Here is a 24,883-nt window from a genome sequence, read left to right as displayed (position 1 = left end):
TGCAAGTCTCGACGTGCTCGTCGCATTACATTGTTTGCTCCTACCGCTCACTCTCTCAGTCAGTATCCGCTGTGCGTGGAGTGCGAATATGAGTGCGTCTTAGTTGTTATTTGGTTGTTCGTTGTGCTTTACACCGTGCTTTGGAGTGTGTCGTGTGGAAGTATTAGTGTTAGTGAGCTAAGAGAGTGGTACAAGTAACGTATACTTTAGTAGGTGGGACTATGGAGGAAGATTCTGTTAGTGGTGGGCATAGCCAGAAAGAATGGAGAGAAAGATTCATGACTACAGTTTTACAAAGTGAAAACGAGAAATCAACACATTTCAACGTATTGACAAAAGATAAGTACCAACAACTTATAAATGAAGTCGAAACTGCTGCAAACACAGATAAGAAGACCCTGTTGCAGCAGAGAATCGGGTTTGTCCGGTAACATATATATATATATATTATTATTATTATTATTATTATTAGTACATACAAAGACAGTGTTAACATGAATAGCACAATTCAGTAACCTGCCAGCTATCTCATTAGCAATGACAATGTCAGCAGCTCCTAGCTGAAATGAGACAAAGCCAGATTAAATACGTTGATTTTACTTCAGTATCGTTCAGTGCTTTAAATCAATTTTCGTTCAATTCTCTGCTATGTAGTATGCAATTCAACTTATTAAAGTTAGAAATTACTTACAAAATTTACTTGTTTTCATCGAATGTCATGGAATATACAGAGTACATAAAAAAACACGCAAAACAAAAAGCAGCGTATGTACTGGAAATATTTAAAATAAAAAATATAAAATGAAAACAGATAATTAAAGTCTCAAATCTTAAAAATAAGTTTCCAATTTAACCAAGAATAAATATATTTTTAATGTTGTTGATAAAAATAATAAATGTTGGTGTTCAAAAATATTTCAAGTTGTTTTCAGTGAATAATCAAAGCTCAGGATCAAGATTATGGACAGATCTTACCAGAATAGAATTTCCACTTATATCAAAGGTTTTATAAAACCTCAATACTTAAAACTCTTTGGTCCACAGCAATAAAGATGCAATTAATGTTTGATAGATGTTCTGGTACTATTAGTTCATTAACGGAATGAAATTTTTATATTGAAAACACGTGTGGTCTGGGGCTACAAAATTTTTCTGCCCTTAGAATTTGATTATCTTATATGTAAATTTTTATATTAAAAAATAACTAATGCATTAATACTAGAGAGCCTAATGGATTTAAGAGTTGGCCGTACAGTAAAGAAATAATTAGGCTATAAGTATTAGGCATTAATAAGTCGTGTTGATAAATAAATGTTCTTTAAATTAGTGTATTATACCACTACTATATCCAATAATTTATTGTTCGTTTGGATCCACAGATTGTAGACATTTTAATAAGTCAATTTGGCCTTGTAGCTAGTTTGACTGTAAACTTTGATTACTTAACTCTCTATAACTCAAAATTAACCAATTACTTGACAAGTCGTGTTTTTCAAATTCCCTTGGAACTTCACATAACAGTCAGTGTTAATTTCACTTGTACGATTTGAATATTTTATTATAAATATCTTAATTAGTTGAATCATCTATTGTCCGGAACGGTACTGTACATAAACCAGCTATAACTTGAAGTTAGCTAAGCAGATCTGTGAAATAGATTTCATTTACATCTTTTATTGATTTGTATTGACCTCTATAAATCAAGTTTATGATGACACAACTCAATAAATCAAAGTTCAGCAACTACTATAAAGCAAGTCAACTATGGTGATGCAAACTTTCATGTTGTGGCAGAACTCTTTGGTATCTTCTTCACTGATTCAATTGGCTGTAATTAAAATCAGTGAATGGTTTCTCTGTCACATCAGATTTGGGTTTTCAAAAGTCAACTTTATTAAGGTAATTCTTTCAAAATTTTGAGACACATCTATTTATGTTCCCCTGCAAATGTGCTTCTATACAGGTCCATAAACAAAACTATAAATGCTGTAGACAAAATATTACAATTGGCAATTAGTTCAAAAAAAGTTATCAAAATTGTAAGAAATTTAATATTTGTATCAATTTTAAAATAAAGAATTTGTCTATCCAGGAAATTATGTATATCACAATTGCTCAAAATGAAACCTTGAATATGTGTTCTAGCTTTTTTGAAAGAAAGAGTAAACTTATATCATAGTGACATATTGACATAGTGACATAGTGGCACTGTGCTCTTATGGTTTTTCTCCTCAGGAAAATTAGACTGCTATTATAAGTACAATAACAAATTTTTCTGGAAATTTTAAAACAGTGGTCTTATGATTTAAATATAATAGTTTTGTGAAAATCATAAAGAGACCGATGGATAAACTAAGCAACGTGAGTATTGAGTTGAGCTATATTTCACCTTAGTGCAGTGTCTGATATTTGACACTGATACAGACTATTCACATTATATATTCATTCAATATTCACATTGAATCAACCCATCCCATCATAGCTGTGTTATGTGTAGATAACTAAGATGGTATGTTATTATTTATTTTGACCTGAAAAATCATTTGGTAAAGTTTGATAGTGTAATCTATGGGTATCCTGTATAGTTCTGACATATTATTGACGGTGTTGTAGGTCCAGTTGGAGGCTCCTGAGACTGCCATGTTGTTGTTGTTGACTGATGTCTTCTCTTGGAAACTGTATACAATGTTATATAGTCTAGGTAGTAGTTCTGTACATTCATCTATATTATATTTATTATTCTCAGCCAGCTTGTAAATAAGTAGGTTATATTAAACGTTATTTTACAATTTTATAATACTGTTGGACAAGCTTATCTTGAGCATTTTACTGTGTTAAAACATGTAATATATATATGCAACACTTTTAAAGTACAAATTTATGTCTGTATAAATTCTATTTTGAAAAAATTCTTTATATTAATTTTATAATATTGTAAATCATATAATTGTAGTGTAAGTTATTGTTTAATACTTTGATGGATAATTGATAATCTTTATAATTATCTTATGATAAATTCAAGTTATAAATCAATTACTCAAAAATGTAAATATGTTTACTGAAACATCTAAAATAATTTTATTGTTTTTTTTATTATTTATATGCTTATATATTTTTATAAATATTTTGAAACTGATTTGATCAGGGATTCTAATTTTGTATCCTGTTTTATTGTTATTTATTTTTGTGCTGTACAATACCAGAACTGATTTAAATAGTAATAATAAACGTTTTATTTGATCTTTCCTATATATCTTCATTTTTTATATTGTATTTTTCATGCAATAACAGTCTGTATACTGGTTCCTTTTTTTATTGTGATTTTCTGATATAATTATAAATAAATTAGATAAAGGTTTGTATTGGAGGATGTTAAATCAATTACCATAAGGCTGACCGATTAAACTGTTGAATTATAACAATAAGCTTTTGTTTTGCCTTTCAACATTTTTGTATTAGTCTAGAAAATAACTATAGCTAATTCTGGACATTTATGTACACGCTCAACATTACACAACCACTATGGAAGACAATGTTGAACATCTTTGAAAGCCTGTACTTTATAAATTATTGATACAGTGCCACTTGTTATGTAGACACATAGGTCCGAAGTATTAAAAAGTTAAAACTACAGTTTAAAAATGTATTAAAGTATATTAGGTGGTTACATTTCACATGTAATAAAATATATTATTATTAAAAAAGATAAGCCCACTGACAGAGTGATAACAATTTCAGTCTTAAGATGATGTAAAGTTTTAAGACTCGTGTTAGTTTGGACAAGCATGATAGTTCCTGTGTAAGACAGTATCTCATGGAATCTTTGTATAAACACGGAAAACGCTTTCCAAGTAAGTACAAGGACCAAATTTACAAAAAAAGGGACAGTCGTATTAGCAGTCTGATTTCTATAATCTAAGAAACTCATTGTTACTTATCACCATCCCTACTCTGACTTAACTATCCTTGGAAATTGTACTTCTACATTTTAACAATATACCCAAATATACCTGCCAAAGGATAGGTCCGTTCCCAAAACAAATCCACTGATTTTTTCCGATAACCTGCCAGTTTACACAGGCCCAAACCTGTCTCAAACGTCTGCCCCACTCATCAACATTTGGAAACATCTGTCACCAACACGTGTTTCCATAAATACATGATAGTCTATAGATCAGTGAAATATTGTGTGGACAGACAGACAAATGCAAGTGCTATCCAGAAAGTTGATACATTTTCCTCTTTAGTCACTAGGGGGCAGGACTATCGTGACCATTTTGATGTCAGGACGTTTCTCCATTCAGTTGCTATCCAGCCGTGCTAGTGAGAGGTTACTGTCACTCCTTATAGTTGTTACAACATCAGTTTAAAATGTGAGACACAATTAAAAATCCTGCCAGTTATGAAGTGCGGTCGGTAACACATTTTTGTTGGCTAAGCACAATAAGTCACATACATAATAAGTTTTTTCTGATAGAAGCTTACTCTCTAGCATGATGACTGCAGATTATATGATCACTTTATCCTTATTTTTATGACTGTACAATAGCAGGACAAGATAGTGGGTGAAGATTTGATTAATCCAAATGATCGTTTAATGAATGATGTGTTTGAAGAAATTTCTGTGATTAAAAAAGATGGACGGAAATTTTTCTCTTTATGTGTATTACACTGGGAAGCGCCTAAAAAATGACATTGAGAAACAAAATGAGAAGGTAGCAGAGATAGTTTTTCTTCTATTGACAGAAAAAACTTACTTATTGTTAGAAACTCTTCTTAAGGATATGAGGGAGAATTTTGCTGTTGGGGGCCAAGTGAAATTGGTCTTAATGCAGTGAGATATTTTGGTGTGACATTCCAATTTCATAAGAATTTCTTCATAACCATGAATTGCCTCAAAAAGCTGGGGAAAATCTTTCTGTACATGTCAGTGTTATGGGCTGACATTTCTGTTGAAGGCCATGTGGGATCCATCCTACCTGAAGCAGCAGATAAGTATAGAGATTGAGATTTATTAAATTACAATTACAGGTTTCAATGATGCTTGAATATATACATTTCACAGTTCATATCAAACAATTCCAAGTAAAAAAAGACCAGATGTTAGGTACTCATATAGGGTAAGCTGAGACAGGTTTTTCTCCTAATGACTGACTTAGTGCAACAGTCTAGTGGAAACATATGGCCATAGTAGTACATTCGGTACTTACACAGAGTGTATATAATCTGGGTAGATTAATGCTGCAGAGCAACACAAGTTGACTAGTTAATAATGAATGGAATTGTATTAAAGTAAATTTTACACGATCATCATCTTTGGCAGTTTTCATTATCAGTTAGCTTGGTAGAGTACTCTCCGCCTTCTTTTATCTTCCATTTTACTCCCATGTATCTTCTTTGAACCTATTTATCACAATTCTTTTCATGTGCCCAAACCACCCGAGCAATTCTTGATTCTTTCTGTTAATAGTCCTTAATCATCTCTCTCTCTCTCCCTCTCACAAATATATAAGTTACAAATAAGTCATCTCTTTAAAAAAATTACAGCGAATATTACTAAATTATAAACGATAGTATAAATTATATTATTTGTAATCTATTTTCTGTTGTAAAAATGAAAAACAATTTTTGTTTAGATTTAAAAATTAATTAGTCAAATTTGTAATAACTTCTATATTCGTCGTAGTAAAAACAAAACTATAATTTTTTTCCAAGCAGGGCAGGTAGCATTTGTTTTTTACTTTTAAAATTTCCCTCAATAAAAGAATAGTCTTGTTTTCAATTCAAATTATTCTTTTGAGACCAGGAATGTAGAGAGAATATGTTTCATTAATTCTGAAAAGCAAAAACCCTTCAAAACAGGAACATTTTTCATATTTTTGTATTATTAATTATAGGTTTCTATGCTGTGACCTTAAATTGTATTATTATATTTTGTAAAAGGTTATTTTGAGCTGCAATGTTGCAAATTATTTTTCTCTAAACCAATTAAAACCTTAGTTACAATGTAAGGTAGTGGATGATGTAAATTTTAATCAAATCAACAAATAATGAAGATTAAGTAGATTATTTTCAATTAGTATTATACATAATTTTTTAATGTCAGATATATTTATTTTATTTGGTTACCATTTTCAAGGAAAGATGTAGAATTCCATTTATAATATACCTTATTAGATTTAAATAAAATTAATTAATCTTTTATATTTTGTGTAGATATGCTCACAGCAACTGGAATCAGTTGTACCAACTCATGTAAATTACCAATGCATTTTTACTTCACAGTTAAAGGTTATATTAAAGATTGTGTATTTGCATTATGTACATAAAATGAGTTCATGTAAAGACACAAAATAAAAATTCTTACAAACTGAATGTATTTGTCATTTCATCCTTTGTGCATTGGAAGTAAATTATTCAATAGGTAGGTAGACAACCTGTTAACAAAGTAGGTGGCTAGATTGGGTTCTTCCTTCCCAAATGTAACTTTTCTTATATTGTTTGATACAGATGATTCTAATGTTCTGCTGCCATATACTTGTATGCATCATTGCACTTGAAATCTAAAAGTATTAAAAACTTTAAACTGTCTAAATTTCCTGAGAGTAAATAAATCTATTTACATAGTAATCAAAGGTTTTGTACATTTTGTTTAAAAATGGGGGGTTAAAATAAATTTTTATATTTTTAAGAATACCTAAGCAATATATAAAAAAGAACAATAGTTTTGGCATGTTCTGTAATTATTTGTAAAGAAATTCATTTTTAGTGTTAAACTCAATATCTGAAGCTTTGTTTTTTTATACTAGTATTGCTGTATCTTTACCATTTTGGATTTGGTTGGTTATTTGGCCTGACATTCCAAAAATTGAAATATGTATTGGTACACATAATGCAGCTATTATGGTAAGGGTTCATCCAATGCCAATGTTGAGTTTAGATCCAGTTCACCTTCCTCTTATGTGCAGCATCTGAAATCTGAATACCAGAAAAGTCTGTGACATCAGATTGCAGATGCTGCATGTAAGAGGAAGGTGAACTAGAGCTAAACTAAATACTCACATGTATTTGTTTGAGTTTTTAACCACTTTAATGGTCAATAACTCAAAATACCTCTACTTCTACCTCTGATTATAACAAGCACTAGATCATCAGCATATCATTGCAGTTTCATATCTTGTAGCCAAAAGATCATTCATCGCAAGGCCTACAAAAAGAACAGAATCTCTTGTTGAGGGCAACTTTTCCAGACCATGTATGTGCAAGTTTCCTCTCTGAGCTTTACTCTATCTTTACCAATGTCTAAGATAGCTATAATCAACCTGACAGTATTTGGAGGAATACATCTTCATACTTTTAATATTTGAAATAAAGACATTGTACCTTTTTGTTATTAAGGATGATAGGAAAACCCGCAAAAAAGTGCCAAAAAGAATAATTTTATTTACAAAAGTTCTAAAAACTATATTATGGAACTAAAATATTAACTCACTAACAGAATGTTAAGGTACTTAGAAATAAAATTATAACTACAAACTTTATAATTATAACTAAAGGTTCTGATCATGGTGTTTGGTGGGAAAATATTAACCTAAAATATCTTTATTTATGTGATAAACTGAAAATAAAAACATGACAAATATATCAATTAGTAACACTTACTTATTAATCACACCTGTATATGAATACTATGGTGACTACTGCAATTTGTTGAAGAAAGAAGATTTAAGTGATGGACAATACAGAAATCTCTAATGAATATATTTTCTATTCGTAGCAAATTTGCATAATGTTAAAATTGTTACAGTTATTGTACATTGTTTCAATAGGTTATTTGTACACCTAGATCTCAAGACTCGTTTGTAAAGGCAAAAGTTCATCACCTCAATGAAGAGACAACCTGAGTTTCTGCTCCAGGAGTATATGATTCTAAGCTGAATACAAAAATAAAAAACCAGTTCTACCTGTATCAAAAACATTTTCATCTCGGTTATAGTCTCACTGTATTGTATGGACATAATCCAATCCTACACAAGTAATGTTAAGAACACAACACCTGATTGGGAGTAAGTATTCTCCCATTATTAGAGATTAAGCTGACATCAACAGCATAGTCTTACAAAGAAATTCTTCAATAGTGAAAGCAGCTTAGTGTTTTATAAATCCCATTGCCATTTAGAGATTGGAATACAAAACGAACAATAACTATAGCTAAGAACGAGATTGGACAATGTTAAGTCAGAATATGGGCAGAAGTAAAAAACTACAGATTAAATTGAGGGAGAAAAGCGATCAGAGAAACTGTAAAAGAAAAAGCTATTAAATATTGTAAATGGGTTTATTGTTATTTATTTGAACATTTACACAGGAAAGGCAAGTGATTGGAAATTTAATTTATACACTTTGTGAAGGGATTTCATCACTGCAAACTAAAGGAAAGGATACCAAGAGTGTCTTATTAGTGAAATAGAGCTATATATTTCCTTCACTGAAAAGTAAAAACTGACAAAAAGTTGTTTGTTATTCAACAAACACTGCTTGTGGAGAGAAAAATAAACACTATTCAGAAGATATGAAGATTAGAGGAACTAATCTAAAGATAGCTACGAGATCTACAAAATGACAATAAAATGTAAACAACAAAGTTAAAGAGCTTAAATTTTAAAATAAACTTTTCTTCATAAATTTGTTTTATAAACGCAACAATGAAACATAACGATGTATTGGTTTTTAAGTATAAAATATGATGAAAACTTTAAATTTAGAAACAATAAATACAAAAAGGAATTTTCAAGGAATAATGGAGAAGCAGAATAAATACAGATAGAGTTTTCCAAAGTGGAGGAGGAACAAAAAAATGAATTATTGGCGTAATATTCACAAAATAAACTGTCATTAGTTGAACAGAAAGAAAAAGCAAATTTGTTAAAGACAATTGGGAATATTGCAGAACTATATAAAAAAATAGTAAATTAAATTGAACAATATCAAGATCAACATGATTATGAATCAGTATTGTATTATATACTTACTTTTAAACTAAAAGATATTTTCAGCCTTACTTGTTGACAAAGTAACTAGTTATGATTTGATGGCTGGCACATTTTTATTAAATCATTTCAGATTTAGAATCTATACATTTAATATTGTTATAATTTTATATTTATACATAAAAATTAAAGACAAGGTAATGAGGATTTAGGAACCTGAAAAAGAAATGTAGAGTTAGAGAAATATATAACTACTGTAACTGAACATTTTTGTTGCTACGGAATGTACTCTCTCAAGGTTATGTTCTTAGATAAAAGAATAAATTCACTTTTAAAGGATCCCTCAGTTAAAAGCTACAATGAAGTTGTGAATTGAGTAATACCTCAAAGGTTTGTATTGGGGCCAGTATTAATTTTTTGCATAACATTATGATGTGTAAGTATATTTTACCACTTTCATATTTTTTTTACAGAGTGAGCAAACATTGTTAACAATTTATGAATTTCCAAGTTCAACATGGCAAGCAATATAAATAAGATTAAAACAATTTAAATAACGTTTTTTTTTAATTTACGGGTTTTGTGTTATTTAATTTGCCATTTACCAACTTATTCTGCTCTGATTAAAATATTTTTGTTTCAAATGTTTTTTCTTGTTTTGATGATGTATTTAATTTTTTACAATTGTAAGAGTCTAAATACATAAAAACTTATTTTGTTGGTTGCCTTAACTATAACTAAGTATCTTTACATTGAAACATTAATGTAAAGATACTTAGTTATAGTTAAGTATCAAGTTAATTGTATCAAAGAGATCAAAATGTTTATATAATAAAAAAAAACTACTAATACACTTTTTATGCCTTCAATTAAAGAAATCTATAATAAATCAAGACATAATTCAAGAAACTTTTCTTCATAAAAGAAATGTAAAAACCATACATACTATACAACACATTACTTTCATTTAGAAAATCTATGAAAAAGATCATTGTAGCTTAATGTACAAAAGAGCTAGTTCCTGTATTTGTTACTTCATCATTAATCAGGGAACGCTTTACTGCTAACCTAATCTAAATCTATTTGCACTTCAATATGCTAAGAACTAATGTTTAACAATCATGTAAAATATACTGAACTTGTGATACTAAAGAATACTATAGTCAAGAATTTAAAAAAATACAACAAAACTTATGACAGTGATAAAATCTAGTTTTAAAATTTATATGGTACAGCAATTGCATCTCTTAAGAAGTTGACTAATAAAAAAAGTTGTAAAAATACATATACAAAAATGCAATGTGAGCAGGATAATTACACTTGTTGCAGATTAACATGACTGCTGGGACTGAAAGTGTTATAGTATGTTCTTAACTTTAAGTACTTAATGTTAATGTATCAAATGTACAGACTGTATCTCAACCCACATGAAAATTCTCTGCTGTATTTAAAATGGGACATAATTTATTGTTGTGGATTTATTGAAATGTATTGGACTAATAAGGAAAACTTTTTATACCTCCTACACTACCAACCACTTTCTGACAAACATAAAAAATGGATGTCTGGGTTTTTAACAATGCAGAGTTTGATGACCATCAAGAGCCATTTGAGAATATTAAAGGATGTTTTCAGCAGAGTTCTTTCTTAAAATAGAAAAAATCAGTCAGTAAATTGGAAGAACTTTGATTCACATACTTTTTTAAAACCCCTATTAGTATTTGGCTGAATAACATGTAATACTATTTTAACTAAACACATTTTCTATTTAATATATGAAACAAAACTTTTCAAACTTTGGAGGGCAGTGTGGTCTTAAGGATTTATTTTTGGCAAAGATTTTATAAAGTATAAAAATCTTATTTTAGCCTCTAAAACACATTCGAGACTTAGTCACTTGGATTCAGATACACTCCATAAAAATCACTATGTGAACAATTCTTTTTTTTAATACACAAAAAAATTTTCAACCATTCATGGTAAGGGCAACTGAAAGAGGTAGAACGAACTGTATGTCTTATTAAAAAAAAACATAATATGCTTGTCTTATATTAAAATATGTTACACTACATTTTAAAAATATAATAAGAAAGATCAACTAAGTAAATTAATAAGTATATAAATATACACACTTTAATAACTCTAACAAATACATTTGTTGTGGTACATGAACAATAAACTAAAGTTCAACAAGCAAAACATGGTTTTACTTTCCCTGCTACTACACAAGATGGTGTAAGAAAGATTTGACACCTTTAATTTCAAAATGTATGCATGTGAGATTTTTATCAAAATAATCATGGCGTTTTCTGAATTACAATAATTATGGATTTATACAAAAAATAAAAAAAATAACATTCAAACAAAGAATTATGGATTTATTATAAGTACAAATATCCATAGGAACATTAGATTGCAAGTGTTACCCCTTAAAACAAGTATCAAATACTTGTATGTGGAGTATTAATAAACTAGTTTTTACAAAGATTAGCAAAGAAAACTGCCTCAAAATCAATTGTATTTTATTTTTATTATAATTAATGATGAATTTTAAGTAAGACGAGTGACAGAAGTGATTTTCTTGATGGAGCGTTGGTTTGTTAAATACTGAATACTGAAAATAATGTCAGTGATATAGGAGGAAGGACTTGGGATATTCTGGAAAGTTTTCTGAACAGTTTTATAACATACTTGTGAAATTAGTTTTGTAAATATACATGTTGTTTATGAGGAGACACAGCTTGTGTCTGCAATACATGTGATACAGTGGGCAATACTTTCATGGGGACCAGGCAAAAAACTTCTCATTACAATAGAAAAAGAATGAGTATTACTCCAAATTACTAACCATCCATTAACTCATGAAGCTATCACATCCAATTACTGTTAAAAGTCAAATATGGATAAATAATAAGCAGTGGCGTAGGGAGATATGGTATATCGAAATGATCAAAACAAGGAATCTTGATTATATTTAGGCGGCCATCTGTGTTCTTAAATACCATTACTTAAAAATCAGATTTTAAGCTAGGGTTTCTTGATTTGGGGCTAGGAATAATTTAAGTATCTTGAAGTCTTGTGGTTTTTGGGACATCAGGTATTTTTATTTTATTTTTTGTTTGAAAAACTAAAGGCTTTCCACCCTAGAGTTTTTTGAGCATGAAGTTTAACTAGCTCTTGGCTTCTAGATTCAGATGAGTGAACATGGATTACTGAAAATTGTTGACAGAGGTTAACCACAGATTTAGAAAAGCTGGCCGCCCCAATGCCTTAACATGGCTAAACAGTGAATGAGTTTGTAGCCTCTGTAAAGGTCTTCATACTTCTGAGTTTAATTTCGGCCCAGTCATGTTTCTAAATTTATTGTGAATCAGTTGTAAACACTTGAAGACTGTACTCACACTTTTGGTAGTCAGGGAGCCATGTAAAGGAGTAAAGAGATAAGATTAAGCACTGAAAACAGAATTTCAGGAATCTTCCAACTAATGTAGATCACACCACTGAATGCTATAAAACAATGAGCTCTTAAAATTTAGATCTACATTAAAACATATCACACAATAGAAGTTTGTACTTGTTTGTAAACACAAGCTGCAATACACGTCAGCAATTTTTATGCTGAATATTTCAAATTCAACATGGTAATTTGGAATTGACTTGAGTGCACAGTGGAGTAGTGAACGTGAACCTTGCGCTTTTTGAACTGCTGATTGCATTAACTATAACTTGATACTTGCAGTTAAACACCAAATGGTCAATGTTGTACTGGAAGGCCTGGAAAAAACAGTAACAATTAAGAAGTCTGAAATCAGTAACATAGGTCTGAAAATCATACAAATACATTTATTATATTATACAGTGCAAACAATTCATTCTTCCACAAGTGATAAAAATAAACAATTCACATCTCAGCTCAGAAGAGATGAGTTATGTGTTACAGAAATATGCCTTTTCTGTGTACTGATATTTTTTCTTCCTCTCTTGTCATTGGTGCCACTTGATTTTTCAACGCACAACTTATTTGCATCAAGTATGACTTTGGCATGTAACTGTTTTTTTTGATAATTTTTACTTTACATGCATTCCTAACGTTATGTCTTAGGTTTTAGAGAATTGTAGGGGACAAATCCAGGATCTCGGAACATTGTTTTTCAGATTTTTGTAACATAATATAGTGATATAGAATATTTCTGGAATCCTGTAAGCTTTCAATTTAAGTATGACAAACTACCTTAGGCTAGTAATTAAAAAAAAGTGAATTGTGATCTCTTATATAATCTCATTTCATATGACTGGCTCTTAAGTTTTCAATGTCAAATATTGGATACAATGCCTATCTTTGATTTATGTTCTTTCTGTTCTGTGCAATAGTATAGAGTTCTTTGTTCAATTAAGAACACCGGTCATAATAAACTTAATGAAGTAAAGCTTAAGATAAAATTTTGTACATCCACGACCAATGTGAAAATACAGGATAGCATATGATACCTTCACCTATTTACTGATTCTGTTTCATATATAAAACAGAAAATTATTCATCCAGAAAATAATTTCATGAGTTCTTGTGCACAGTTCTATAGCCTCAGTAGTACTTACTTATCAGTACGGCATGATACTACTGAGTTATTCTGATTATGTCTTCACAAATAATAAAACTTTTAATGTGTGCGTTCCCAAACATTAGAATAGTTAATAAGTCTGAGACATGCTAATTCTGAGCAACTTAAAAATTTGTTGAGCTTGTTAGAAGAGTTTGAAGCCAGTTATGTACATTTATTTAACATTAGCCACTGCATCCAGCCTGTTCAAAAGCATGGGCTAACCTCTGTGATGGCCTGGTAGGTGGGGTTGTTCTTGATACAACTGCAGGAAGAATGTGGAGCCCATCTGACCTGGAATCGTCCAGGCGAGGCACTCCAGACAAGCCTGGCCTCCAGATCATCCAAAGTTGTCCGATGAAAGCCCAGCACTCTTAGGTCTTTCACCACATTTTGTGGCTGCATCCTCCAATTATAAGTGGCTATAAAAAGTGAAAAAAAAAAACACAATTGAAACATATATATATATATATATATACACACATATATATACATATATGTATATATACATATATATATATGTATATATATATATATATATATATATATATATATATATATAATTAAAAAATTAAATATGTGTTTTGAAATGAAAAATCTGTTACAACAATTTAAATATTCTTTATCATATACTGATCTTTTCTTTTACTCTGTAAATGCAAGTTCTTTATTTTATAAATATAGGTATTTATTGCTTAATTTTTTAAAATGTATAATGAAGTTGTTCAGTACATGCTTCCTATATAACAGCAGTCATTACATAAAACACAATTATTGAACTGGTTCATATTTATGTGTTTAAATAAAAAATAATTAATTCTATTTATAATACTTGTAAATATTTATAGTTCTTATAATCTGCTGACCAAAGATGCTAGTCCAAAATCCAGGTCGAATATTTTCAAGCATTATTGTTTTAGCACATTGTGCTGGTGGGGTGAATCAGAAAAACATAAGCGTAGGAAACAAAACTCATAGAATCTATTTCTAAGAGTTAAGAGTGTATATATACATTAAGAATATTCTATATATATATATGATAATTTACATATATATATATATATATATATTTATATATATATATATATATAAAATGTTCCTTTCTTATTTTTTCATGTTATCAATAACACCATATAACACTAAGTAATGACATGTTTAATTTGTTAAAAACACATACCTTAACCTACATTAAATATAAATTGTATAGATAAGACATATAGTAATAAAATTTAAACATAACACATTGAACACTAAGCATTAAATATAAAAATAAACAGCAATCAGTAAAATCCACAACACAACAAGAGCAAAGGTACACAAATTTAAATAATAATTACAAAACATTGATTTTCACTTAAGAATTCATTTTACTGTTCTAATATGACATAATTGGGCAAATTATTATACAGAAGAATTCCTCTATACTCAGGGAAAATTTTCAAAAGCTTGTGTTTTGTATAAAGGATAAATAAGAGTACTATTGTGTCTGATGGGAAATAATTATGTATATTGAAATCACGAATTGAAATTTGCTAATTATTTCTTGATCATAATCAAGAGTAAGCAGTTTTAAGTCTCCAAAAGCTGGGCTTACAGGGACACATGATACTTAATACAGTTTATTTTACGAATGATCTTTTATTGAATTATGAAAAGCTTGTTTACTTCAACTGAATCACCCCAGAATTCGAAGCCATATTTATACATCACATAGGTAGGAATTATACATATGCATAGTAAACTAACTATTAGCAGTGTTTTATATCTACTATGGAAGACAGAAAAGTAATCAGATAATTTACTTACTAAAGCCTTACTAAGCTTATATGATAACAGAAGAACATTCTGTCTCAAATGAGACTCCCATCAATGTGAACTCCTAAAAAAGCTGTATTTTTTGTTAGAAAAGAGAGCAGTAGTATCATTAGCGTACATAGGATGTATATAACTAATAACCATAACTTTACATGGGTTTTAACATAGTTAGAATTTTGAGTGGTTTTGATTGTATCTGACTAAAAAATATTCATAAATCATAATTTTGGGGAAGTGACTGATCCCCATATCCCTGGTTAAAACCATATATCTGAATAATTCAGAGCCAATGTAAAACTGTCAAGCCTCTTAGCTTTCTTGCTCGCAGGACTATCAATCAATGTCCACCCTAAATCGGTTCTCATTTGCAATACAACAAGTCTATACTAAAACATTATTTATTTTTAACTTCATTGAAGTAATATCTTAAAAAAAAAGGAAAGAGCTTTTAAATATTCTTGATATATAAGTAGTGTGACTTACTTCATTTTATCTCTTTTTCTAATGCAGTACACATTTTGCTATCCGCTAAAATGACTTGATTATTTTTTCCAAATAAACAAATATTATTTTACTAGATTAATGTCCTTTAATCATTATAAATTCACACATAGAAACACACACACACAGTGAAATAATAATTTACAATATGTACAATCTATATATATAAAAATGAAACTGTTCGTGTGTAACAGCATCACTCACAAACGGCTGGACGGATTCGCCTAATTTTTTTTTAATTTGTTCGTCTTGATCTGTAGAAGGTTATAGGATACTTTTTATCCCTTTCCCGATTCAGGATTCCGCCCCACTGGTTACAGAAATACCCGTAAGAAATGCCATTGCAGCAAACATATGTTATTAAGTGAAAGGAGTCTTTTCAAATTTTTAATCCAGCTGTTCTTTGTAAACATATATAATGCGACAAAAAAAAAAAAAAAAAATATATTTATATATAAATTTCTTTACACTTATAGTTTTAAAGCATAGAGTAAGCTTAAGAGAAACGACAAATTTTGTTTTAAACTGTTTCTGCAATCATAATATATAAAAATGTATGTTTGTGTGTTTGTCCTTTATAGACTCAGAAACTATTGGACCGATCACTATGAAATTTGTATTTTTTCTATGTAGAAGGTTTATACGCAATGCCATTGATGTAAAAACTAACACCAGGCTGTACTGCAAGATATAAAAGTTATTCAAAGCGCCTGCACATTATAAACTGCAATTACAACACAATAGTTACGTATATTAAAATATCAAACACTATTTGAAGGCAAAGAAATATACGGGCAAAGCTTAAGAGACGCGTGCGAAGCCGCGGGAAACTGCTAGTCTAATATAAACAAAGGTTCAAGATAATTACATGATTACAAGCACAGTTAGAAGTATCAGCTGATATAACCTAAAAGTGAACATATGCACAGTTTTTATACAAGCTGGTAATTTTAATTAAATATATTTGTATATTTATTTGTATATGTTGTATTTGCCAATCTATGTTATCTATATGAAAAAATGTTTCCAGCAGATCACACCATTTTATTGTGCATCACGTGAAAAAAAATAACAACAGCAAGTTGCAGCCTAAAGGTGTCTTTAAGGAAAAAATCAATGCTGTTTCATAATAATATTGGATTGGTATTACAATTATTATAAGTTAAAATATCACAATTTTTGATAGGGCGTTTAGATAGGCACAGGTTTTCTTGGTATTCATTTTTTGTTTATAAAACTACTTTTCATTGTGATAAGCACATCTAGCTCTGCAATTTGATTTCAAAATACTACTGATTTTCACCACAAAAGGATGGAAAATGTCCCAAAAATTCTGTTACCTCCTCCCATTCTAAATGAAAATAAAGAATTTAAATAAAGAATTGAATTAAATTAGTTATTGTTCCTCATTTCCTAATGTCTCAGATAACACACCTGTAATTTAAGGAGGGGTTAAAATGATCTTATTTCACTGTGGTTGTTGACAAATCAAAACTTATTTTGAAGTATTACTTCGTGTTCATATTATAAATTTTAGTCATATCCAGTAACTCATTTGGGGATATACTCTTACGTATAGTTTTGAAACACTTCTTAAAATAATGTTATGACACTATTTACATTTGATTAATATCATTCTTTTAAATAAAATTAAAGTAGTTCTTGAAGTTTCTGAGCAATAACACTAGTCAGCATAGGCGTAATTAGAATTTGCCATTTATTGGTGAGGAGGGGAAGGGATGAATCTGATTGAAAAGAGCACCACATGGAGTTTTATGGAATAAAACAAAATTTGGAACATTTGAAGTAATACATTTAAAGTAACACATTAATCTGCATTATTTAAAACAAGTTGGATTGTTGTGATACAATGTTTCTATTTTTATTGCCCTGGTGGGGGGGGGGGGGGTTCTATCCACATTATTCCTCTATAGTTATGTAAATGATTACCTGCAGTGAGTTAGATGTAGACTTTCATTATTTTGCTATAAGAAAATATGGTACAGTATACATGTTATCTTGCAGATACTATTTTATTTATTATTACAAGAATTGAATAAAATATTCCTGATTAGTATGAGATAAAAATAGCTCTATAAAGATATGTTCATTCTTAATGGTAAAAAATTTTCACTCACCATTTTTAAGTTTATTGGTATCAATAAATACTGCAGCTTTTTCTGAAGCCAGCTTTTTTGGGCCATATGGTATTGTGATTGCTTGCACTTGTATGAAGTACAGTGAAAACGGCTCCAAGTCCTTCAAGATGAAGTGTGTGTTTTTCTGAAAAAAAAAAACACATTTTAATTTATGAACCTTTTGGAAATTTCTTTTAAAAGTTGACTGCACTGAGTTTTGTCCTATGAGATTACAAGTTATACACATTCACTTTCATCCCTTAACTTTGGCTGCAGAGTTTTGGAAACTGTCTTGTTTTAAAGGTTACGTTGAGCTGTTTTTCGCTTTATTACAATGCATAGTTTTTAAACTGAGTGTAATGGATACTTCGAAAAATGTACGGTATGGCCAAAAATGAAAGAGTACAGTAAACCAATATCTGATAGCTAGTATAGGGTTTAACGTGTTCTTATGGGGCTAAAAGTAAGATGGCTGTGAGTTTTTCTGGGTTTTTAATATTTTGTCATAGATATCAATGGAGAAATCTAATGGAGTTAAACAAATAATGCTACTAGTATTGATACGAATTATCTCTCTTAAATTTAAATCAATCTTTAAGACAGTATTTTGTAAAGATTATATGTATGTATTGATGTATAGTGACTTTATTGTCTGCAATAAAAGTTTCATTAAATTTTGTGCATAATTGAGAGCAAAATTTTAACTTTTATGGCTTTGAAGGAGAAGTTTCCCAAATCTCTTATAGTTAATACAATAAATTTATTAACACAATTTGCTATAACAATGTTTGTAAAAAAGCTTTTAAGGTTATTAATAACATATACATTATATTTCCTGTTACACAATTGCAATAAAATAAAAATGATTGGTTTTGATGTTTGGTAGTTATAACTATGACATTACACCTACCACATTCGAAAAAAATTGACCCAACAGTATCTCTGAAAAGCCTGCATAAAAATGTAACATGGACCAATTATTTTTAAAGCTAACTTTAACTTTAAAAGTAAACCTTTTCTTGTATTTTTTTGAAAGAAAATGGAAGAGAGTAATGACCCACCAAGCTGTTGGGTGGAGGGTGGAAAGAGCAAAGGTGAGAAAATGTAAAGAAGAGAGAAGCAAGAGACCATTGTCTGTTCAGGGTGTCAAGTTTAGCAAGTGGGTTGCTTTATGTCACTGATGAATGGCCCAATGACATTGATTTTTCTGCTTCAAAGTTTTACAATGGGATAAAGTGAGCAACTGTATAAAAAAATTAACAAGATCCTATCATTTATAAGTCAAGAATACTTATTGGCTTTAATTTAATATTTTTATTTTTAGAACATTTTTAACTTGAAAATACTTATAGCTGTTAAAATAGTTAATTTAGGGTTGAATGCAGTTTTTAAAGTATCTGAGTTTTTATTACAAATAAAAAAACATTTATAACAAAAACAAATGACATAGCAAGTGGGTTGCTTTATGTCACTGATGAATGGCCCAATGACATTGATTTTTCTGCTTCAAAGTTTTATAATGGGATAAAGTGAGCAACTGTATAAAAAAATTAACAAGATCCTATCATTTATAAGTCAAGAATACTTATTGGCTTTAATTTAATATTTTGCATTACTGTTATTTTAAAACACTGTAGATTTGTTACACTTTTATAGTTTATTAACTATTGACTGTTTAAAATGAATCTAACATTTAAATGCAGTTTTAAGTTTAAAACATTTATTAAATCATATATTATAATAAGTATAGTTTCTTTATAAGCTATTGATCTGTAACACGTTAATAATATTTTTCCATAATTATATTATTATTTAGTGATTATATTTTGTTTCATCATTAATGTCTATTTATCTTAATGAGGTTAGTCGTATTAATGCTATTTTCATGAATATAATTAATTTATAATGTACTTGGAAAACCTAATACATCTTGAAAAATTGTACAGGTAAATAATGCATGAAAGGCTAGTATAAAAGTTTGAAAGAATATAGTAATTTAATTTAAAGAAATTTCAAGATTTCTTAAAATTTTTAATATTAAATTATTACAATTGACATTGCTATATTGTTTTTATAGAGTAGCTGTGTAGCTACATAACTTAAGTTTATAAAATTAAGAATTAAAATATAGTTAAATTTATAATGTTGAGTTTTTTTACTGTATATATAACGTTTAAAATTTGTTATTATTTAAATAAGTAACATTTGAAATAATTAATATCTTCAATGATATTCAAGATCAAAATTTATTTCCTGATTTCTCCAGATTTACAAGAAACAAGTATAATAGGTAATATGATTCATAATATATCTATTTTACAGTTAAAATTTTGAAACTTGGATCTAACAAAGATTGTCAACCAAAGACATTGCTCATATTGGTAAATAAAAAGTTAAAAGAGCATGAAGATTCTTTTCTCTTTTTCTTGGATTAAAATAGCACCAACATTATAGCAACTGCTGTATATAAAGGTGACCAAACAATAAGAAGATGTATTATAAAGAAAATGTTTTAAAAGTCTGGGCGAGTTGATGCTCAGGTGATCCCACGGAGCCTTTTGTTTGAGACTCCTTTTATCTTGTCAGCAGCTTATATATATGGAGTTATTATGGGATGGCCATTACACCCTTTCGGCTCTCTCAGAGGTAAGAGCGTATTATTTTGTTGTTGCAGTCTGCATCATATATGTGTACTTTGTGTAATTCCATACACAAAATTCTATAAAAAACACATAACTTTTAATATAATATTTACAATTTGAAACCGTTAGTTGAAAATTATATACATATCAAACAATGAATCAGTTTTATAGATATTTTGGAGCTATTATAATGAGAGGTATAAAAATACAAAATCCTTTATACTATCAAAAATAGTTATTAGTAGTACAAAAAGTACAATGATATATGTGATGTTTTATTTTTTCTAAACACAGTCGTGTTTTTATGTTTAGGTGATTTAAAAATCTTTAATTACATTTTATCATGATAAATACACATATTTTTGTAAAACAATTAATAATAGTACACAGTTTTGACTTTGTTTTCAATATTAATAAGTGCCACAGAAGACAGTTTGCCCTGTGAGAACTCAGTTGAACACTTAAATACCAAGTCCATATAGGTATCTGTAATATTACTTATCATTTTTAAAGTTGTTGATTTAACAAAAACTGGGAAAGAATGAGATTTAGATGATATGAATAAAGGGCTATAATTCAAGCTTTTTGAAGGTGAATAATGGCTAGCTATTTGCATTATTACATATCTTCAATCCACAAAAAATCTGATATTAAACATTTTTGCCAGATTTTTTATCCACTGGAAAGAAAATTGAGTCGAGCAAGCTTTAATGAAATGATCTAGATTTTTATCCCACAAGAACAATCAATCAATGAATCATCTATATTCAAGAACACTATCAGTTACGTAATAAAAAGATACAAAACACATCAAACTTAAAGTTAATATCTGTGTCACATACATTAAACCAGTTTTAATTTTAAATCATACTAAAAACTAATTGTTTATTGTACTTTTTTAAGTAAGAAAACTTCTTTAGTAACTAGTAATAGTATTATAACCTTCTTCCAATTCTAAATAATCTTATTCAAGGAGTTGTACATCATGATCAGATAAAATAGTAATTAATCCTTTAATTTTTAACTTGTATTTGGTATGTTTTGTAAAATTAGAATCAATACATGTTTTAGTTATATAACAAACGGTATTAAATCAACCATATGGTAAATTACCATGACTTCTTATCAAATTTTTAAATGATCTAGTTTCTTTGGTATTATTTTAAACATTAATATTTTAATCACCAGGTATTATAAAATTATTACATTGTTTGGACAAACTTAAAATAAAAATATTTAACTTCTTTAAAAATGTCATAAGATTAGAGTTTGAAGAACAAGGAGCTATAATATTCCAATTACAATAATATGAAAACTACCAATAAATGAAGAACTTGATATCTTTAATGGCATTAAAAAGACTGTGCTAGAATTAGAATTACAATTAGCATTAGAAGAATATGCATTAGAAAGAATTTTTTTTTGCGAATCACAAAATCTCCAGCTTTTAATCTATTCTTTTAGTACTAAAAGTCTTTTAATATGGTTTTTTTAGTAATCTTATTCTGCATTTGTACAGGACTGCAGTACAAAAGTCCGTTAAATATATCAATAAATTTGTTTGCAAAAATCTGCTGTAGCAATAGCTGAGGACTTTCTGGCACTATTAGCAACAAGAGTTCCCAGTGCTGCTGTTACTGTGTGACTAAGAGCACATGAGTGGTTTTCAGCTTCATTTTTGAAAATAATTAGATGAAACACTTTTTTGTAAGCTGGGTATTAATTTTTATTTTCTGTTAGAGCTAGTAATTACAGATTCCTAATAAGCCTCCAAGATGCTCTTCCATTAGTTCAATATCTAGTCATGTTTTCAATTACATATTTTGCTAGATTATTTCTGTTACTTTTCATAACGTTTGGAATATTGTAAAAACAATACATTTTTTACTGCCAGAAACTATAACGTAGGGATTTTCTCTTTTTATTCCAATTTAATTTCTCCACTGTAAAAAATTAGAACCAATATCTATTACACATGTTTTTACTGTTAATACCACTTTGGTTAGCTTTGTATCAATGTCGTTTAATATGCTTTCATTGTTGTCTCAGGTTGATAAAAAAGAGGTTGTTTCAATTTAGAAAAATTCTCATTCATCACAATAACAAGTACACTATTGGCAACTTTTTATGCTGTTTTCATACAGTTGTCCTTAAAAACTCACAATATAATCGGAAGAACTTTCGTAAAACAAATTACTCATTAAAGACTTTCCATCTAATTGTTTACGGGTTTTTTTTTGTTCTCTCATATGGTTAACTTTTCCCTTCAATAAATAAAGGGGGTAACAACCTTATTGTTAACCTTGCATCCAATATTAATTCCTTCAACAAATTACTGTAATGTTTAAACACTGGCCAATTGGAAATATTAGTAAAGTAATCTATATATCAGAGGGCTACAAAAAAAGTACATTTAATGCAAACAGCTTAATTTTCTCAACCCACCTATTACCAAAATTTATTTTATAATGGAATTTAACATGATTTAGTACTAAATAAAGGGCTTCTTTTGACATGTACAATGCCATCAAAGACGGAATTTGTTTTTTTTTTCAAACTGAACTTTTTGCTTAAGGTTGTCTTTTATTTTGGCTGACTGAGAAGTGAATTATTTTAATTCTTTACATTTTATACATAGCTTTTAAATAATTTTTTCTCATGTAAGAGTTTCTTAAGTCTTTTATGACCTCATTTAAACGGGCTACTATTTAGTTTACTAGGTGGCTCTCCTTGATTAATGTACAGTTACTTGCGTCACATGTACACATGTACATGAAGAACACTCACTTGGTACAGTGAGACAGTCTGTATGACAGTAATGTTATGGGTAACAGTAGTTTTCTTTTCAGTGACAGTCTTTCTGGGTTATTGAGCATGGTAAACCAAATAGGAACATCATATCACATAATTTGTTTTCATTCATAAATTGGGAACCTAATAAATGGATTGCATAAAAATGAATTTTTGTTTGTAAGTATTCATAATTTGTTTTTCAAATCATTTCACATGCTACTTATTAATCACTTTTTAGAAGGTTGAGAGTTGTTTGGGAAGTAATAAAAACGTTAAATCTGGTCTTTTGATCTGATTACTACTGCCGTTTAAAGCACTACATGCACCACAACATGATAAAATTATATTTTTTCTTTCTGACAAATATTTAAATTGCATATCAATAATTTAAACTCTTAAATGTTTTATAATAGTACAACCAAACTTTAATCCTTAACCAATTAATTAGGTAAACAACTGAAAAAGTGCCAAATCATGAACAATGCAAAATATCAGTGCATCTGGCAAACTAGCTGCTGGTGGACTGATAAGAGTACTAGTGTCATACTGGCCCCACGTTTTTAGCAAAGTGCCAAGACTGTATGTAATCATAATGTAATACTTAACCTACAGAAACAGTACTATTCCACAGATGCTCGCCTTCCTCCTACTAGTAGGACTTGTTTGTGTGAGGGGAGACCACGAGTTTATCTCCGCCCTTCAAACACAACCAGTGTTGTCACAGCCCTGCTACACTTCAGAGGGGATGGAGGATTGCAGCATCCTGCTGCTGGAGGAGCATAAGCGTGGGAATGCCGCGGAATCTCTCCCCTGTTCCTGCGAGAACACTCCAGGCTTGCTGGATTTGGGGAGGCAGTACTACCCCCGCTACTTGCCGACAATGGAGTGTGGAGGACCGGGAGCCTGCTGGCCGGGACCCTACCACTGTCGCCCCCGCCACTATGAGGTCAAGGTCCTTAAGCGGAGAGACCCTGTAGAGGAGATATCCAGGAGAGATGACCTCTCACTTCCCGAAACCCTCAGGGGAGAATGGAAATTTGTGTTGGTAAAAGTGACTGTCTCATGTGAATGCTCTTTATAAAACAACTAGTGCTGAAATTATGTTTTTCTCGCAATCACGAAAAATGTACTATTTGTTAAGTTTTAACACAATAAAATTTTAAGTGATCCTTTGTGATTTATAACTTTTAATTTAGAATTTTTTATACACACATCTTATACATCATAACTGTGCCATGATTGGTATCACAAAAGTGACTTATTATTGTATAACTTAACCTGCTTTCCAATGACTGTAAAATACATGAACGTAGATGTAGAATTTTCACATGTTGCTACGATTTTCCGATATGGTGGTCAACTTCAGAATTTCTTACGAAACATTTTGTAATTTCTAGCAGTTTTTG

The 24,883-nt window shown here is 29.5% G+C and overlaps 3 protein-coding genes across 4 annotated transcripts in view; 2 read left to right on the top strand and 1 right to left on the bottom strand.

The window, feature by feature from the left end:
* LOC124362537 (protein wings apart-like) overlaps nt 1-2,958 on the top strand; it is a 54,976-nt gene extending 52,018 nt beyond the window's left edge. For both annotated transcript variants that reach the window (XM_046817132.1, XM_046817133.1), the window contains one exon: nt 2,614-2,958. The gene's annotated coding sequence lies outside the window, so the exon portion shown is untranslated. The remainder of the gene's footprint in view (nt 1-2,613) is intronic.
* Nucleotides 2,959-7,419: 4,461 nt separating this feature from the next.
* The window catches only part of LOC124363555 (anosmin-1), a 70,198-nt gene continuing 52,734 nt past the window's right edge, over nt 7,420-24,883 (bottom strand). Inside the window, exons 6-8 of the mRNA XM_046818807.1 lie at nt 18,043-18,187; nt 13,814-14,010; nt 7,420-12,764 (exon numbers count right to left, since the gene is read on the bottom strand). Of these exons, the coding sequence (XP_046674763.1) occupies nt 12,624-12,764; nt 13,814-14,010; nt 18,043-18,187 (483 nt within the window). The 3' untranslated portion in view covers nt 7,420-12,623. The remainder of the gene's footprint in view (nt 12,765-13,813; nt 14,011-18,042; nt 18,188-24,883) is intronic.
* On the top strand, nt 24,104-24,558 carry LOC124362536 (prothoracicotropic hormone). The gene has a single exon (XM_046817131.1). The coding sequence runs from the start codon at nt 24,109-24,111 to the stop codon at nt 24,556-24,558; it is 450 nt and encodes a 149-aa protein (XP_046673087.1). The 5' UTR covers nt 24,104-24,108.

This window comes from Homalodisca vitripennis, chromosome 5, assembly GCF_021130785.1.
Source record: "Homalodisca vitripennis isolate AUS2020 chromosome 5, UT_GWSS_2.1, whole genome shotgun sequence".
In the NCBI taxonomy this organism is placed as follows: domain Eukaryota; kingdom Metazoa; phylum Arthropoda; class Insecta; order Hemiptera; family Cicadellidae; genus Homalodisca; species Homalodisca vitripennis.
Note: the sequence above shows the minus strand (reverse complement) of the source record. Positions and strands in the feature narration are given on the sequence as shown.

Bases quoted from the DNA above. Each gene is read 5' to 3' on its own strand.
- LOC124362536 (XM_046817131.1), top strand. From the start codon at position 24,109: ATGCTCGCCTTCCTCCTACTAGTAGGACTTGTTTGTGTGAGGGGAGAC.